This window comes from Notolepis coatsorum (genome assembly GCF_963971535.1).
Source record: "Notolepis coatsorum genome assembly, chromosome: 8".
NCBI classification, from domain to species: Eukaryota; Metazoa; Chordata; class Actinopteri; order Aulopiformes; family Paralepididae; genus Notolepis; species Notolepis coatsorum.
The window spans coordinates 61,315,448-61,332,966 of record NC_140172.1 but is presented as its reverse complement, the minus strand read 5'-3'; the positions used below and the strand labels follow the sequence as shown (position 1 = coordinate 61,332,966).

The following is a 17,519-nucleotide window of genomic DNA, read 5'->3' as shown; positions in this document are numbered from 1 at the left end:
CCTCTCTCTTTCAGCCAGGCAAACAGGACCTTAGCAATCTTCTCTGCATGGGACTCCTCTTTAGTTGCTTTCTCTGGTGTAAAGTGGAACAGATAGTTGCTGCCAGGCTCACTAGCAACACTATAGTGTTCTTCCTTGATCTTTGCAGGAAAAGATTGGTCACTGCCCTCAGCTTCCATCATCACATTGGTCATGTCAATCCGCCCATCAAAGAGGATACAGGAGATCCCCCCCTCCTCCCTGCACTTCTCCTCAAACTCTTCCCCCAGCTCTTGCATCAACTTTTCTTGTGCTCTCTTAACCTTGTTCTTATCAATCACTTTACTTGTGTCATCTTCTAAGATGAGTCCTGCATCAATCAGAGCTGCAGTTGCTATAGCTGCAGTTGGCCATAGACCTATGCCATACCTTACACTAGCAAGGGCGATGTTTGGAATCTCATCATAATTTTTCCGTAGCTTTGCTGAAGCTGCAGGGTCAGTTTCAGGAATGAGCTCAACTTCAGGGACTGTAAGGAAGCTCTCAACATCCTTCCTGGCAACCTTGTCTGCTGCTGCAAAGCTTTCTTCTTTGCCCCTTCTCCTTTTCTCTGCCTTCTTTTCCATCCCCTGCCTTTCCAATGTTTTAAGAAGATAGAGGATTGATGGAGCCCCATGGATTTTCTCAATACATTGAGACGTTTGTTAAAATGGTTACAGAGGTTTCTGCTGAGAAGTTCTGGAAAGAGCTCACCTATTTATGGCTGACGTTGACTTTAAGTTTGTGTTTGTAGGTTGGTGGCTAAAGCAGTACAGTAGGAGATATTGTCATCCAAGAATGAGTCCAATCAAGATATTGGAACCTGGCAAAGTTCAAGAAGTCAGGAGATCGAGATTTAGCACTTAGGTGTTTGTGTGCATTACAAATACAATTTATTATTGTTAGTATTATTATTATTGATCTTTGGAGTTGTATCCAGTTATATACAGTTCACTTGTTAATAAATTTAATGGCTTTGTCATTATAAATGATTTCCCATATATTTTTTATCTTTGCAATTTTGTAATACAATACCAATGGGTTCAAATGGTAAAATCAGCCATTTTGAAATCCAAAATTATGCAGGTTATATTTATCCTATCCCAAAAATGACCTCATATTTGAATTCCCCATTAAGAAACACATCATTTAGACACCTTGCATGTTAGGATTTCCTTCAGATTCATGTTGGTATCCATGTATGGCCAAGGGGTGAAAAATGGTAAAATCTGCCATTTTGAAATCCAAAATGATGTAGGTTAGAGTTATCCTATCCCAAAAATGAACTCATATTTGAATTCCCCATTAAGAAACACATCATTTAGACACCTTGCATGTTAGGATTTCCTTCAGATTCATGTTGGCATACATGTATGGCCAAGGGGTGAAAAATTGTCAAATCGGCCATTTTGAAATCCAAAACAATGTAGGTAGGAGTTATCCGATTAGAAAAATAATCCCATATTTGAATTCCCCACAAAAAAACACATATTTTAGACACCCCACTCGATTGATTTTCCAAAAAAAAAAAGTAGGTAAGGGATATGTATACAGATATAGTATCTACGGATATGCAAAAAGGATTATATGCAGGTATATACAGACAGATGTAGATAAATATATAAACGGTAAATATAAATATATGTATACCGTATATACAGCATTATTGTACATGCTATCATACAGAGTTATGGGTTATATGCAGGTGTATACAAATGTATATAGAAAGGATTATATGCAGGTATATTCAGACAGATATGGATATATACTCTAAATATTAATATATAAATACATTATATATATGTATTATTATTAATTAATAATGCAGCATAATTAATTAATAATGACCAAGAAGACTCTAGCTGTGGTATGTGAATGTGGGTCTTTCGGAGGACTCTGTCGCGGTGGTGCTGCTGACCTGCTCTCTCTTGGATCTGAGTGTTGCGCCCGGGGCCACGGCAAAGAGCCCCCCCCCCCCCCCCCCACACGGAGGAGCGTGTGAAGGCATCCTCTCATCCGTTCAATAAAGCCTAAACAGAGGACTGGCCAGAGTGGGCCAAAAATAAACCTTTTACACTGGCATTTTGTTTGTGTGTGTGTGTGTGTTTATTTGTAGAGCACTTTAACCCTTTAAGCACCTTTCAGTGAAAGCTTTTTGCCTCTGAAAAGGGACTTGTGGTGGCTGCTGCTGAAACTGGATGAAATGTTGTTTCGTCCATTTCTGAGAGTCTTGTGTCTGTGTGCTTTGTGTTTCACTCTGCTTTATGCACGTGCTGTGAACTTCATGCTCTCTCTCTCTCTCTCTCTCTCTCTCTCTCTCTCTCTCTCTCTCTCTCTCTCTCTCTTTCTCTCTCTCTCTCTCTCTCTCTCTCTCTCTCTCTCTCTCTCTCTCTCTCTCTCTCTCTCTCTCTCTCTCTCTCTCTCTCTCTCTCTCTCTCTCTCTCTCTCTCTCTCTCTCTCTTTCTCTTTCACTTTTTCTGTCTCTCTCTCTTTCTCTACACAGGGCATGTATATCAAATCAACATATGATGGTCTGCATGTGATCACTGGGACTACAGAAGGAGTGAGTATACAGACCTTGTTTATACTTTCAGTTCACGTTCAACAAGTAAATTGGACCTATACTTGGAGGCACGTGGCGTGTTGTTTGTTCACATTATGATGATAATGAGGTGTCACAGTAGATCTCCATCATGACAATAAACAGCAGCAACTATAACAGGGTTGCACGCCTAGGGGCAAGACCCCCCCCCCCCCCGCCCTTCGAGTCCACTGATTGGGGCTACGTCCATATGATGAATTGTGGGGACAACAACCACAGAATCTTCTGCAGATCATGTTCACTCTATTAAAGAGGCACTATATACGACACGTCTCAGCCACTAGATGGTGCACTATCACACCTGCATCAGACCACAACAAAGGGGCACTTCGGCCACACCTCCCCCCGCCACCCTTCGTGTTCCTCACACCCCAGCCACTTCCTTCGTGTTAATCACACCCCAGCCCCTCCCTTTGTGTTTCTCACACATCAAATATGAATTAACGGTGCTATAGATAACATTCAGCCACTAGATGTCAAACTAGAGCACCAGCACGTCATTTATCCAATCAGGTAAAATAAAACGTAGAATGCACCCATTTGGATAAATTACATGTTTAATTTCTAGTGTGACTTCTAGTGGCTGTGAATGTTATCTATAACACATTTAGTTAATTCTTGTAGAGGTTTGATAGCCAGCTCTCAGAGCTTGGTGGCTTGCTGGCTGGCTGGGTTACCTATCTGTTTCAGCATGTGAGGTCAGTGAAATAGTCAGCTCTGATTGGCTGTGAAATCACGACATCTGAATAGACCTCATGTATTTACATTTTTTATAATAATTATTTTCGTTTATCAGTACATTTGTCCATGATACTGCATGCTGTGTTAATGGGGAAATAGTTTTTCACCAAAAGGATTTTATGTTTAGTTAATGTTCCAATTTTTAAAAGCCAAATTGCTAACCCTACTGTAAATGACCGGATGTTGCAGAGAGTGCACTGACGCTGGTGACATCGGGTGACCTGCTCTGTGATGCTGACCTATTGTTGACTAGCGATTTTAACTGCTGCTTCAAAATTCTAAAATCCTGACAGACAGACACTATTATAGACGGCTTTAGGCCCCTTGCCCTACGCTGTAAAAAAAGCAATGTTGAAATGTGTTAAGGTTTTTTAATAAATAAAGTGAACATGAACTGAAAAGATTGTGTGGTCACAGTCAAGCCTTCATACCATGGACTATTTTGGGATGGACTGCGTCACCATGGCACAGTGGTTAGCACCGCTGCCTCGCAGCAAGAAGGAGGTGTTTCTGTGTGGAGCGTGTTCTCCCCGTGTTCGTGTGGGTTTCCTCTCACACTAGGACCGGACTGGGAAAATCATTCAGGCTGGGAAATATAGCGTGAAATATAGCCCCAGTCAGGCCACTTCTGTCTAGGAAAATGTTAGTTTTCTCCATCCGAGGGGTGGAGGTGGAGGTGGTGGACTCCTTGGGGTACACCTGAACAATAAACTGGACTGGTCGGATAACACAGAGGCCCTCTACAGGAAGGGACAGAGCAGGCTGTTCTTCCTGAGGAGACTCAGGTCCTTCAACGTGTGCAATAGACTGCTGCAGTCATTTTACCAGTCTGTAGTGGCCAGCGTCCTCTTCTATGCTGTGGCATGCTGGGGAGGCTACATCAACTCAAGGGACACCAACAAGCTCAACAAGCTGGTGAGGAAGGCTAGCTCTGTGGTGGGAGTCGAGCTACCTAGACTAGAGGTGATGGCAGAGAGGGGAATGAGAAGGAAGCTGGCTGCCATCATGGAGAACCCCTACCACCCCCTCTACGACGAGCTAGTCAAGATGAGAAGCTCGTTCAGCCACAGACTCATACCCCCCCGACACTCAACTAACCGCCTCGGACAGTCCTTCATACCAGCGGCCATCAGGCTCCACAACAGTGGGCAGCGACTAGCGGCCTCCAGGCTCCACAACAGGGGGCAGCGACTGCTGCCAGACATTGACCTAGGACTAATAGGAACCCAAGGAGGACAATAACACTACCTTAGACATACTGCACCTTATGTGGATACTGTGATACTGTGAATTATGTATATTTCAGTAGATAGTAAATTATAACACTACCTTATGCATACTGCACCTTATGACACTGTGAATACTGTGAATATATTTTTCAGTTAGTTAGATAGTAAATTATATTGACCTATTTGTTTACACTGCTTGTGTTGTTTTTACTACCTGTACCCCCCCCCCATGCTGCTATGATGCCTGAATTTCTCCAAGGGGATCAATAAAGGAATATCTTATCTTATCTTATCTTACAAAGACTTAATTTCCTGCATTCTGATGAAATTTAGTACATGTACACAAACTAATGAGCCAACAACTGCTTACTGTTATAAATCGTACAATCTACTTTTATAAACCTCAAATAAAACCAAAGGTATATCATTAAGGAGGGAGACGACACAACAATATTAAATAATAAAATAAATATAACTACATAAAAAATAGAAAATGAGGTGTGGACTTTAGTTCATCAGTGCAGGGTGTGAAAAACTGGCCTGACTGGGAAAAAAACAAAACTATATAGTATATACCATCCATTACATCCATTACATTACAATATATATATATATATTGTGATGAGCCTTGTGGTGTTCAGGCTCGACACGGACCAAAACGAACGATTCCAATGTTCACACAAGCACAATTTCAATAAACAAAGGATATTTATTGATCTGCAGTACAAGTCCGATGGGCAATAGAGTGGTCATATAACAGTCCAGGGTCAATACACGTTCCAGGCTCTCGTACAAAAAGGGAATGTTCAATACTTGTCGTCCGGTCCAGGGTCAGTTTCACAAGGGGGTATCTCAGCCAGTCCAGGGTCCAGTAACACGAACACCTTCTTGCTCTATAGGCGAGTCAATATATGGTTTAACCCCAAAAAAATTGATACAAAAGGTTTTTCAATGGATTCTGGTAGTATTGGGCGTGCTAAATAACATACTAAAAGTCGACCAAAATCGACCCCTCCGAAAGCCGTCATTTCCAAGATGGCGTCCCAGATGGCGCCGGGGCGATTAAAATGGCTATATCTCAAATTAAGAAAATGGTGCAAAGGATTTCTCAACTGATTCTGGTACCTCTGGGCATGCTCACTAACATACAAAAAATCTAGGAAAATACACCTTCCAGAAAGGCTTCATTTTCAAGATGGCGTCCAAAATTGCGGCTGGCCAAGCTTAAAATGGCTATATATATGTCAATATAAAAATTATATAAATGATTTTGTCATTTGATTCTGGTACCCCAAGTACCCCTAGACATACTTAGGAACATACTAAAGTTTTAGGGAAATACACCTTCCGAAGAGGCTTAATTTTCAAAATGGTGTCCAAAATGACGACTGGGAGCTTAGAATGCCTGTATCTCAAATGGGAAAACATTTCTAAAGGATTTATAAACTGATTCTGGCACCTCTATACATTAATAACGAGCAAAATATCTAGCTAAATATATCTGCTAGGAATGCATCATTTGCATCATCAAAATGGCTGCCTGTAGCTTATTTTGGCTAAAATTAAAATTGGTTATTATATTCAACCTAGAAAGCTGGCTTTGGTGTTGAACACAAAATAAATGACCCACTTATTGTGGTCTTTAGGCCTACTCATCATCATCTTCAGGATCCTCTGGGAGAAACTTGTTATGTGGATTGTCACATTCATGAAGTTGACATGGTCCACAGACAGTAGTACAAGGTAGTCCATATTTTCTGCATGAGCAGCGAAGTGTCTTGCAGGCAGTGGTACAGTTACAATGAATGACCTTCAAGAGACTGTCTGGAGCAGCATTCATTGTTGACATGAGTGGGACAAATCTATTGTCCTGCAGGTTCCAGCCCCAGTCTAGAGCATCTATACCATCATCTGTTCCCATCCAGACCATGACCTGGTAGTATGCTCTACGACAGTGGAATTTGGTAGCAGATTCAGTTGGTGGTAGACGTTCAGGCGTTACCGTTGATGAAGCTGAGACAACCTTCTTGCTGAAAATGTTATCTCATTTTTGCAAGCGAATCTGTGCACTTTCCACCAAAAAAGACAGCCATTGCTTGGCACCCAAGGTCATCGATCACATCTGTTGTCTGGTTTGGTACAGTGAATGCATTGGCACAAGCCTGAAGGACAGGATCCCCTTTTACAAGTTTTTGGAATGCTGTCTTTTTGCCAACTCCGAAGATCCGGGAAGTTGTGTCACAGCCAGTCACAGCATGGATGAACAGCAACTGAGAACACACATCCTGTCCCAGTACTTCTTTCAAATGGTTTATGGCGTACACTTTAAAACTGCCATCAGCTTTCGACTTGTCTGATCTGAAATAAAGGCCCTTGCTATCTCTCTGTGCATAGTAAAGAAGTAAGACGAGGAGATCAGTATCTTCTCCAATCAGCGTCGTGGTGTGAAGAAGAGATGATCCCACTGCGGCCCTTACTATGTCTACATCAGCATCTCCAAGTGAATTGACCACAGTGCAATCCCGTTCTTTCAGTTCATCACTTATCATGTGGATCAGTTTCTGTTTATTCAGATCTCTTGACAGGAACTCCTCCTTCTTACCTGAGAACTCTGTCTCAGCAGTGAAGTTGACAATGGGATGAATATTGTTTCCTCTTCTTTGATGTGTGTTGTCTTTAATGGCTGGCCCATCCTCATAGCCATCAAACACAATGGTTGTAGCTGAGCCATAATGTTGGATGGTGAAGTCTGCATATGACTGTGCAATTTTACCATAGCTTTGTCCGTGCTTCCATTGTATTCGGTGAAGGAGTGAACCACCATCAAGAACATAATGCTCCATTTCTGGTAGAGAATCTATGATTGCATCACTTGCATGATCACAGATCGCGTGCGCTAGTTGTGGTTTATCAGCTTTGCGGAAGACGTTTCCGGCTTCAAAGAGGGCAGGAGGGAAAGGACTGAGTTCGTAACGCATAACCTCCTCCAATGACAGCTCTCCAGTTTGGGAGACAATAAGGAAACGTTGAAAAAGAAGTGCAGAATCAATGATTCGATCAGGAGCAACATTGATAGACGATTTTTGTCCAAGGGTTATGGCTTTATCCTTTCTACTAAATGAAAATGTGAATGCCGGCTGTCCGATCATTTTGTGCATGATGTTGCGTCCAACAGAGTCATAATCATGCACGTTCACTCCATCCTCAGCGACAACACCTGTAACAACATTCCTTAAAGAAGAGTCTGGAGAGAAAGGTGAACATATAGCAAGTTTTGAAGTGATCTCCAGGTCAGCAGCATCCCTTTTCATCCTTGCCTCTGTTGAATCCTTGTGCTGTTCTGATGTTGTGTATGTCTGGTTTGAGAACTCCTGCATTGCGGTGTTATACTCTGATGTTATGCCCTTTGACATTGTCCAAAGGGATCTCTGATTGTCGGTCATTCCACTTCCATGTGTCATCCCTCCTGTAGTCTTCAATGACCTCATCAATGTTGTTTCGATTACAAGATCTGAGCTGAGGCCTGCCCATGATTGGCTGCTGCGACGGATAACATGAAAACCCTTTTCAAATTGTCTGAAGACATCTGGGTGGTTGATGTGAAGCTGACTCATCTCTTGGACATAAAAGTGTGCCGATTTCAAGTAATTGTAATGCCCAGCCGCAGCGAATATCGGCATGCATTCAGAAACAGCGTGTAGGTGCAAAAGCCAGGAACCTGTGCGATCTGCTGTTATCAGTGACCTAGCAACTTCTAACATGTGTTGGTAATTTAGCCACAACTGACTAGTTTTGGATCTAGCACACAGTTCCATCTTCCTTTTTCCCAGCTCTTCATTTATTGTAATGAGGGTCTCTGATGTGAACACTGTTTCCAATGGCATTTCACCCTTAACTATTGAGGTATACATTGCTTCAGACTGTTCAACCATTGCTGCAAATTCATGACTATCATCTACCATTTCTGATATTATCATGCGGTTAAGACATTTGTCAACCAGAAGATGGCCACGGAATGCTCTCTGAACTGATTTGCCTGTCATCATATGGGCTACTGAGTTCTCCCCATAGACTACCCCTAGAATGTCCTTAAGTCCTGTACCGTCCATCAGTGTACCAATTGCTCCTAGCAAATTCATAAATGTGTGAAATCCTCCTAGGAGCAGGACAAAGGACTTGAGGTGACTGCACTGTGGTGAATCTAGGATTATCTCTGCTGCTTTCCAATATAGGGGTTGGTCAAATGTAACTACTGGGGCAAGGTGGTGTTTGGATGCCAGACCACAAATGAACTCCAGTGTTGACAGAATGCATGTTTTGTCTCCGGAGTACATGTCTATCATTGGTAAGTATCTCACTGAAGACTGCCCTGGATGTTCATCTCCCTTATGAATAATGTGCATCATCCCCTGCCAACCAGGTGCAGGCTGTTTGAAATTGAACGATAACTCCCAAAGCAGATCAACCATCTTGTTACATTCTGCGAGTCTTGGAAGTTCTTTAAATGTGGTGTCTCTGCAAAAGTGTTTGGCAAAGTGATAATCTATTATCACAACTTTTGACCTCTGCACAAGATTCAGTTCATTAATTCTGAACCTCGGAATCCTTTGGTCTGTCTTCTGTCCTGGTGTCAAGGCAGCTATCATGCCCATCCCATGAAATGTCCCTTTCCCATCAATTGTTAGAATATTATGATCTACATTGTCTGCAGCAAATAAGACGGTCGTGTTCAACACATCAATATCCTTACCAAGCATCAAGTTCAAGTTCAAGTTCTTTAATAGTTGTCATACAGAAGTACAGAATACTTTCATACAAAATGCTTCTTACTGTTACGCTCCAGAGACTGTGCTAGACAAGATAGTATCAAATAACATAATAACATAATATAGCATGAATTTAGAAGAAGAAAATGAGGTCACAGTGTTCGGTATAGACATATGTACAAGGTGCAGTACAATTTGCAGCATTCATTTCAAACCTCTGCAGTTCAGAATAGGAAGAGCAGAATCCCATCTTATTCAGCATATCTACAATGAACCCAGACCGGTTTAAGTGGTGCATTTGCACTGCTAGGCCAATTTGCAAAGGGGCAAGGACAGCTCGTGGTCGGACTGCCTGTATGATTGCGTGGCCAATACTAGCAATTTTCTGCTCTGTCTCTTTACCGACAAACAAAGCTTTTAACACAATGTGGAGTGATTGTGGAATATAATCAAGGGCATTCTGTAGTTTTAGTGTCTCTGTAGTCGGGTACTCATTAACAGGTGGAACATTAGTCATGTCACTTTTTATGAGTTTTGCAGCTGTTTCAAGTAAGTGTCTCTTCTCAGACTCTTCATCACTGTTTTGTTTTGTGTTGTTATAGTAGGATCTGAGTATGTCTGATGTTTTCTCTCTTATTGTAACAATACAATCCAAGCCATCTCCTTCTGCAATAAATATGCTATTTGCATATCGTTGCATCAGCAATGTTTTTAGGTATTGATTACTATATGGGATGGAATCGGCCTTAGACAAATACTCTTGCATTTTACACCTAAGTGCAGAAACGGTCAGCTGTCCATCATCATTCGTTTCAAAGTAAGCACACATTTTTGAGAAGGCTTGTTCTTGGTCCTCATTCTTTGGCCTTCCAGACTTTCTCCGCTTTGGATTACAATCAGGCTGAAATTCCATGGGAACATCACGGTCACACCGGAAATGTGTGCTACAAGCATTATGATACACACAGTCTGCAGCATGTAGATCACTATTATAGTATTCAATTCTACCTTTGACTTTGAATGACCACTCATCATTTCGTTTATCACAGCTTTGCAATATAGACTTTGCAAAGTTGTCTGTTTTCACGTAACTGTAGTCGGCACGTCCTTCATGAACATTTGTGCCGCAGAAAAGGCAATCAGTTTGGCTATTGAATAGAGCTTCAGACTGCCTAGTACTAGTCCTTTTATTAGTGGTACTTGATTCACCGCTCTGTTTCCTCTGTAAATGTAAATCAATATCTCGGCTATGTATGTACATTTTGCGGCATTCTGAATGTACTTTCATGCCAGCAGTCACATGAACAGTGTCACCTCTTTTAACACTAGCTTTATTGATCCCATCAGCACCTTTCTGACGAATCTCAACAAAATCTGGAGAGTGCAAACACCTCTAACTATAACAACTATAATGGTCAAAAAGAAGGCTTCAACTATGCTAGCTTGAGCGCTGGAGAGTGCAAACACCTTTTTTAGTAAGCTATTTGTATTTGTATAGTCATTTTAAGCTCCTGGGCACCAGTTTGGACGCCATCTTGAAAATGATGCCTTTCCGGAAGGTGTATTTTCCTAGATTTTTAGTATGTTCACAAGCATGTCTAGAGGTACCAGAATCAAGTGAAAAATCATAGTTATATATTTTTTTCTATTGAGATATATAGCCATTTTAAGCTTGGTCTGCCGCCATTTTGGACGCCATCTTGAAAATTAAGCCTTTCTGGAAGGTGTATTTTCCTAGATTTTTTGTATGTTAGTGAACATGCCCAGAGGTACCAGAATAAGTTGAGAAATCCTTTGCACCATATTCTCAATTTGAGATATAGCCATTTTAATATCTCCACCGCCATCTGGGACGCCATCTTGGAAATGCTGGCTTTCGGGGGGGTCGATTTTGGTCGACTTTTAGTATGTTATTTAGCACGCCCAATACTATCGGAATCCATCGAAAAACCTTTTGTATCAATTTTTTTTGGGTTAAGTGCTTTTTTTTCATAGATTGACTCGCCTACTAATCTCTCCTTCAAACTACCTCTTAACTCACAAACTCAGTATCTCACGCTCTCTCTACGAACTCTGCTCCTTCCTCACCTCCACTCTTCTCTGTCTCCTAGGGTTTTCTGCTATGTGTGTCTTGTGTGTGTGTGTGTGGGATGTGGGTGATCACGTGGTGCACAGGTGTATTCCATCAGTCCTAATCAACAATTAACTCTCCTCCGCCCGTGGCAGTAGTATCTCCCTTCCTCCACGTAGCCATGGGACGGGGGATGATATCTGCCACAATATATATATATATATATATATATATATATATATATATATATATATATATATATATATATATATATATATATATATATACTTAGCAGGCCAGGCCACCAGGAAAACTCCTGGTGCTCCTGATAGCCATTCCAGGCCTGTCCCACACCATAAAAGACATGCATGCTAGGTAGGTAGGTACATACTCCTGCTGTTGCCCTTGATCAAGGCACTGGCATAATGGTAATAAATAGATTCTAATTATCTTTGAGGAGCGCCCTTGTCCTGAATAAACCAGTTTGTAGCACGCCACCAACACATCTTTCAATGTCATTAAAATAGGGTCATAAGAAAGATTTCATGTCAAACTTACACTTGCAATTGTTGTTAAAAAGTACCAACAATGGCTTCTTAGAGCGCACAAAAGCCACTGTGAAGATCATCACCCAGTCTGCCTCCACATGGTTGTCATCACCCAAGAGCAGCTTGACATCTGAGCATGTAAAGAAATGTCTACTTTCACCTGCCACCACTCGGCAAATGCCAATAGCTGTGAGAGATGTACCGTTGGTACAGTTTGGGGTCACAGGAATCTGGTGTGTGGAAAATGTTCGAAACCTCTGTCTTGTAACACTGTGTTTATAATGACCTCTCTGTCTCGTCATCAGTCTCTGGCCGACCGCTGCAAGAAGATACATGCTGGGGATGAAGTCATTCAGGTCAACCACCAGACAGTTGTGAGGCACTCTCTTCTTCCCCTATTTCACTGTCCAGTGTGTGTGTGTGTGTGTGTGTGTGTGTGTGTGTGCGTGTGTGTGCAAAAAAAAGTATGTCTCATGCAATGTGGAGTATATCTGTACACCTCAGACTTCCGCTTCAGCTCCGGGAACTGCCATCTCCAAAAGTTTTCTGATGACTCCTCCATCGTTGGATACATCACCAACGACAACGAGGAGGAGTACAGAGCTGTGGTGGAGAGCTTCACAGAGTGGAGCAAGGAAAACCACCTACAGCTCAACATCAGCAAGACGAAGGACCATCGGCGGAGCAAGAGGAAGCCCCCAACTCCCATCATCATCCAGGGGGTGGAGGTGGAAAGGGTGGAGAATTACAAATTCCTGGGTGTTCTCATGAACAACAAACTGGACTGGACGGACAACACCGAGGCCCTCTACAGGAAGGGACAGAGCAGACTGTTCTTCCTGAGAGGGCTCAGGTCTTTTAATGTTTGCAGCAAACTGCTGCAGATGTTCTACCAGTCTGTGGTGGCGAGTGCCCTCTTTTTCGCTGTGGTATGCTGGGGGGGCAACACCAACACAGACAAAATAAACAAACTGGTAAAAAAAGCAAGCTCTGTGGTGGGAGCGGACCTGGACAGTCTGGAGGTGGTGGCAGAGGGGAGGACGAGGAGGAAGCTGCATGCTATCCTTGAGAACCCCTGTCACCCCCTCTATGATGAGCTGACCGCAATGCGGTCCACGTTTAGCCACAGACTCATCCCCCCCCCGACATACCACAAAGCGCTTTGGGCAGTCCTTTGTGCCGGTGGCAATCAGGCTCCACAACCAAGCAGGGCCAGGACGGGCCAACTGCTGTGAACTGGAGGAGCTGGGTTGTGGACTGTAACAAACAAATTAATTTAATTATTTAACAACACATTCATGATTGGACTTGTTTCTTTTTCACCACTTTTTTTTAGCTCTTTTTAGTCCTATTTTAGCTATTTTGATCCCTGTGTACTTGTCCATCTTGTTTTAACACATGTATGTTATGTATAAACTGTTTTTTAATTGCTGTTACGCTGCTTATGCTGTAAAAGGACATCTTAATCTCCCCTCGGGGATAAATAAAGGTTTTCAATTCAATTCAATTTCAATTTCAATAATCTGGAGGTGTCCAGAAGGGGGCACCAGAGCCAAAGGTCAAATGCCATAACTTTGACAAGCCAGTCCTCTTTTTGCACTACATGTGTGTGTCATGATTGAGGCTAATTCACTTTTAATTCAGTCGATTTAAATTATGAATTGAAAATACAATTAATTTACAATTAAATTCAGCTAACATGCCACTTTGTCCCGGCATTGGCACTGCTTACGTTTGGCAACTTGTTTTGAGGTAACGTTACATATTAGAGCTTCAAAAAGGAAGGTACTGGAGACACGGATCGTCTTTAGAAACATTAGGGTGCAAAAACTCACTGATGTTCAACACAAACGTGTCTTTTTCACAGTTGTTCTTCTTCTGTGTTGAAACATTAGTGATTTTTTTGCACCCTATTAAAGATGATCTGTGTCTCCAGCACCTTACTTTTTGATCACCATATGGTCCAAATCTGAGTAGCACTCTTTGAACAATTTGAGCGTATTTTACTTTTGTAAAAGTTTCAAGTTTCATGTTTTGTTTTATTTGTCACATATAAGGTACATGTACATTACAGTGAAATGCTTGCTTCTGTATGATCCCCCTCATACACTCCACTCCATTATGATATCTGCTAAATGCAGACAATTGCAAATATAACAGCATTCATTCAACACTCAATTGATTTTCCAATAATTCCCTTTATTTGTTGTGCCCCCCATTCTCTGCTTCATTGTCGTGGTGTTCTAGGTGGGGTGGCAGCTGAAGAACTTGGTTGACTGGTTGCGTGGGGACCCGGCGGGGGTCACCCTGACCCTGAAGAAGCGCCCACAGAGCACGCTCACTTCAACTCCCGCTCTTCTGAAGAATATGAGATGGAAGCCCTTAGCCCTGCAAGTATGACTGCTTTCATCCTCCACATTCCTACATGTGTGTGTGTGTGTGGTGGCGATATGTGGTACATGTGGTATGAGGTACTCTCTCTCTCTCTCCCTCCCTGTATCCGACGTTTCCATCTCCTCCTACTCTCTCTCTCTCACTCTCTCTCTCTCTCTCTCTCTCTCTCTCTCTTCTCTCTCTCTCTCCTCTCTCTCTCTCTCTCTCTCTCTCTCCTCTCTCTCTCTCTCTCATCTCATCCTCTCGTCTCTCTCGCTCTTCTCATCTCTCTCACTAACCAATCAGATAAGCTCAAGATGTTGTTCTTAAGGTGCACTATGTAGTTTTGTTTGAGTCAGAGAAGTGAATAATTTCTAAGGTGTATTTTCATAACTGGATAAACAAACTGCCCTCAGAGGAACATCTAATGTACCTGAAAAGTTACTATTTCACTGCTGTCGTTTACAAAGGGGCCTGCAAACTTAGGTTGACAAACATATTCTAGGCTTACATTTGGTTGCCTCAAAATGATTTTGTTTAATTTATGATAATAATGACCTATAAATGTCTTTTGCAGAACTCTGGAAACAAATCCCTATCTGCATAGTGCACCTTTAAAGGGGTACTTCACCTAAAGCAAAGCTGATTTATTTTGCACATAATCTCACACATATTCCAATAAATAAGCATACATTTTCTTTTATGAAGAGCTCCTTCAAGACATTTTACTACTCTTCAGGCCAAAGAGGTGGTTAAGACAGAAAAGGAAATTGTGCAGTCTAAATCATACCCCCAAACTCTTTTTGCGCTGCTGTGAATTCAATTGTGAAATCATTCAGCTATTTCTCTTTGCTCTTTGTCCTCTCTCTCTCGTCTCTCTCTCTCTCTCTCTCTGTCTCTCTCTCTCTCTCTCTCTCTCTCTCTCTCTCTCTCTCTCTCTCTCTCTAGCCGATCCTTCCCCAGAGCTCCAAGTAGTAGTGTTGCCACGCCAACCAGCACGCCGCCCAGGAGTGACAGCTGTGCCCTGCAAGACTTTACATCCCCCCTCCCCCAGAGGAACCCTACACCCCCAGGTGAGCCCACCTGAGCTCCTACCTTTCTATTGTGAAATTAATACCTTACCCTTCTTTTTAAGATGATAAACATTTTTGTGATTGAAATTCATTGTATAGATTTAGTAAGTAGTATCGGATTTATGTAAATTACCTGTATACTGTATACAGGTTTAGTTTGTTTCAGAATTTTTGTACTTTGATGACAACAGTTCACCAAGAAGAAAAATAAATAAAACTAAATAAATCGAATGAATACATTTGAATAATCATTATGTCCAATTCACGCTTATCATGCAACCGTATTTCACATTTGAGTCTTTACTCATGTTACAATTACTCATCATTGCTTGTTAGCCTATTGTGTTTCTTTCTTTTTCATTATTTCCCTTCCAGGGTTTTGTTATTGATACCTAATGGCTCCTTTAGATTAGATTAGAGTAGATTAGATTAAAATGTATTGTCATCATTAGGGATGGGTACCGTTCACATTTGAACCGATACGGTACCGGTACCTGTGAATCGATACCGGTACCCAACGGTACCTTTTTTCTGTACTTTAGTCTCTAAAAATGTAATCTACCTACCTCAAAAAAATCCAAACTTCAAATTACCACATTTTCGACCGTTTTCGGCTTGCCATTGCCTCGACTGCTTTGTTGTTGAATCAAGTCAAATCCTAGGTAAGCGTATATTGTGCGTGTGAACGTTGACATGAAAAGAAAAAAGTAAAAAAAAATATATATATATTTTAAACAGTATCTCACGTGAATCGATACTCAGTAGTACTGACGTGTTTTGGTAAGTACCGTAATTCCTCTAATAGTAACCGGGTCTCAAATACAAGCCGGGTCTCTATTAATGGCCGGGTGCGCTCTTGAGCTAAGCAATTATAAGCCGGCCTCCTAATACAAGCCGGTTACTAATATACTGAGCTGTGAAATGACCAGTGACCACCTGTAATTGCACTGTTTACTATTTCATACAGTACTTGGTTTCAATAAATGAACCCAGTACATTTTACTGGGTTCAAACTGACACAAAATGTTGATTTATTCATTATGATCCGTTTGAAAATTTGAAATATAGGCCTCCCTCTTATACAGGCCTCCTCCTAATACAAGCCTGGTACCCGCTACAGTTGAAACAAATACAAGCCGGGGTTACTATTAGAGGAATTACGGTACCTTTAAAAGTACCGAATTCGGTACCCATCCCTAGTCATCATACAGCACAAGTACAGTACAACGAAAAATAGGTTTGATTGATTGATTGATTGATTTTTATTTAGTACATACAATTTATACAAAAGTATAAAAACAAGGGGTACAAGGATAACAAGTGAAAGTCTGTCGACTTGTTTCCAACATTTGTTTCCAAGAAGAATGCAATAAATCACAAAGAAAGAGTTAAAGGTCCCATGCATTATAAATGTCATTTTTCAGTCTCTAGCATTGTATTATAGTAATAGGAGTTCGTATCAATGTGTTTTAGGGTCTAAATACCATATTGGCGAATTGCTCTGTTTCAGCCCAACCCCTCTGTGCCTCTAGTAAATCGGGTCATTTTGATTTGAAGTCCCTGAGCACGTCACTGGGCGCTGTGGATAGACACAGTGATGCGATTGGCTCTGTGGTTGGAGCTAATGCCCGCCCCCATTCTACCTAGACTAGACAGCGAGTGGGGCTGCGGGGCCGAGAGGAAGAGAGAGCCGAGAGGGAGCCGAGAGAAAGGAAGAGAGAGGGAGGGAGGGAGAGAGAGGGGGCACTTGGGGGGGGGGGGGGGGTACCTGCCGGCCGCGCGCCACATGGGAGATTGAAAGAAAGAAAAGAAAAAAGTTGCCTCGTCTCATCAGCGAGAGCCGAGTGGGAGAGAAAGGACAGAAAGGAAGAGAGAAGGAGGGAGGGAGAGAGAGGGGGCACTTGGGGGGGGGGGGACCTGCCGCACGGAGGTCCGCGCGACACGCACCTCCGAACGGGAGAGTGATAGAAAGAAAAAAAGGAAGAGAGAGGGAGGGAGGGAGAGAGAGGGGGCACTTGGGGGGGGGGGGGGGGACCTGCCGCACGGAGGTCCGCGCGACACACACCTCCGAACGGGAGAGTGATAGAAAGAAAAAAAG

At 42.3% G+C, this 17,519-nt stretch overlaps 1 protein-coding gene across 1 annotated transcript in view; it reads left to right on the top strand.

Moving 5' to 3' along the window:
• The window catches only part of LOC311233869 (connector enhancer of kinase suppressor of ras 2-like), a gene marked incomplete at both ends in the record, with an annotated part of 244,093 nt that overhangs the window by 135,460 nt on the left and 91,114 nt on the right, over window positions 1–17,519 (top strand). Inside the window, 6 exon segments of the mRNA XM_084320929.1 lie at window positions 2,522–2,581; window positions 12,281–12,349; window positions 14,223–14,369; window positions 15,297–15,314; window positions 15,316–15,379; window positions 15,382–15,421. Coding sequence (XP_084177055.1) covers window positions 2,522–2,581; window positions 12,281–12,349; window positions 14,223–14,369; window positions 15,297–15,314; window positions 15,316–15,379; window positions 15,382–15,421 — 398 coding nt within the window.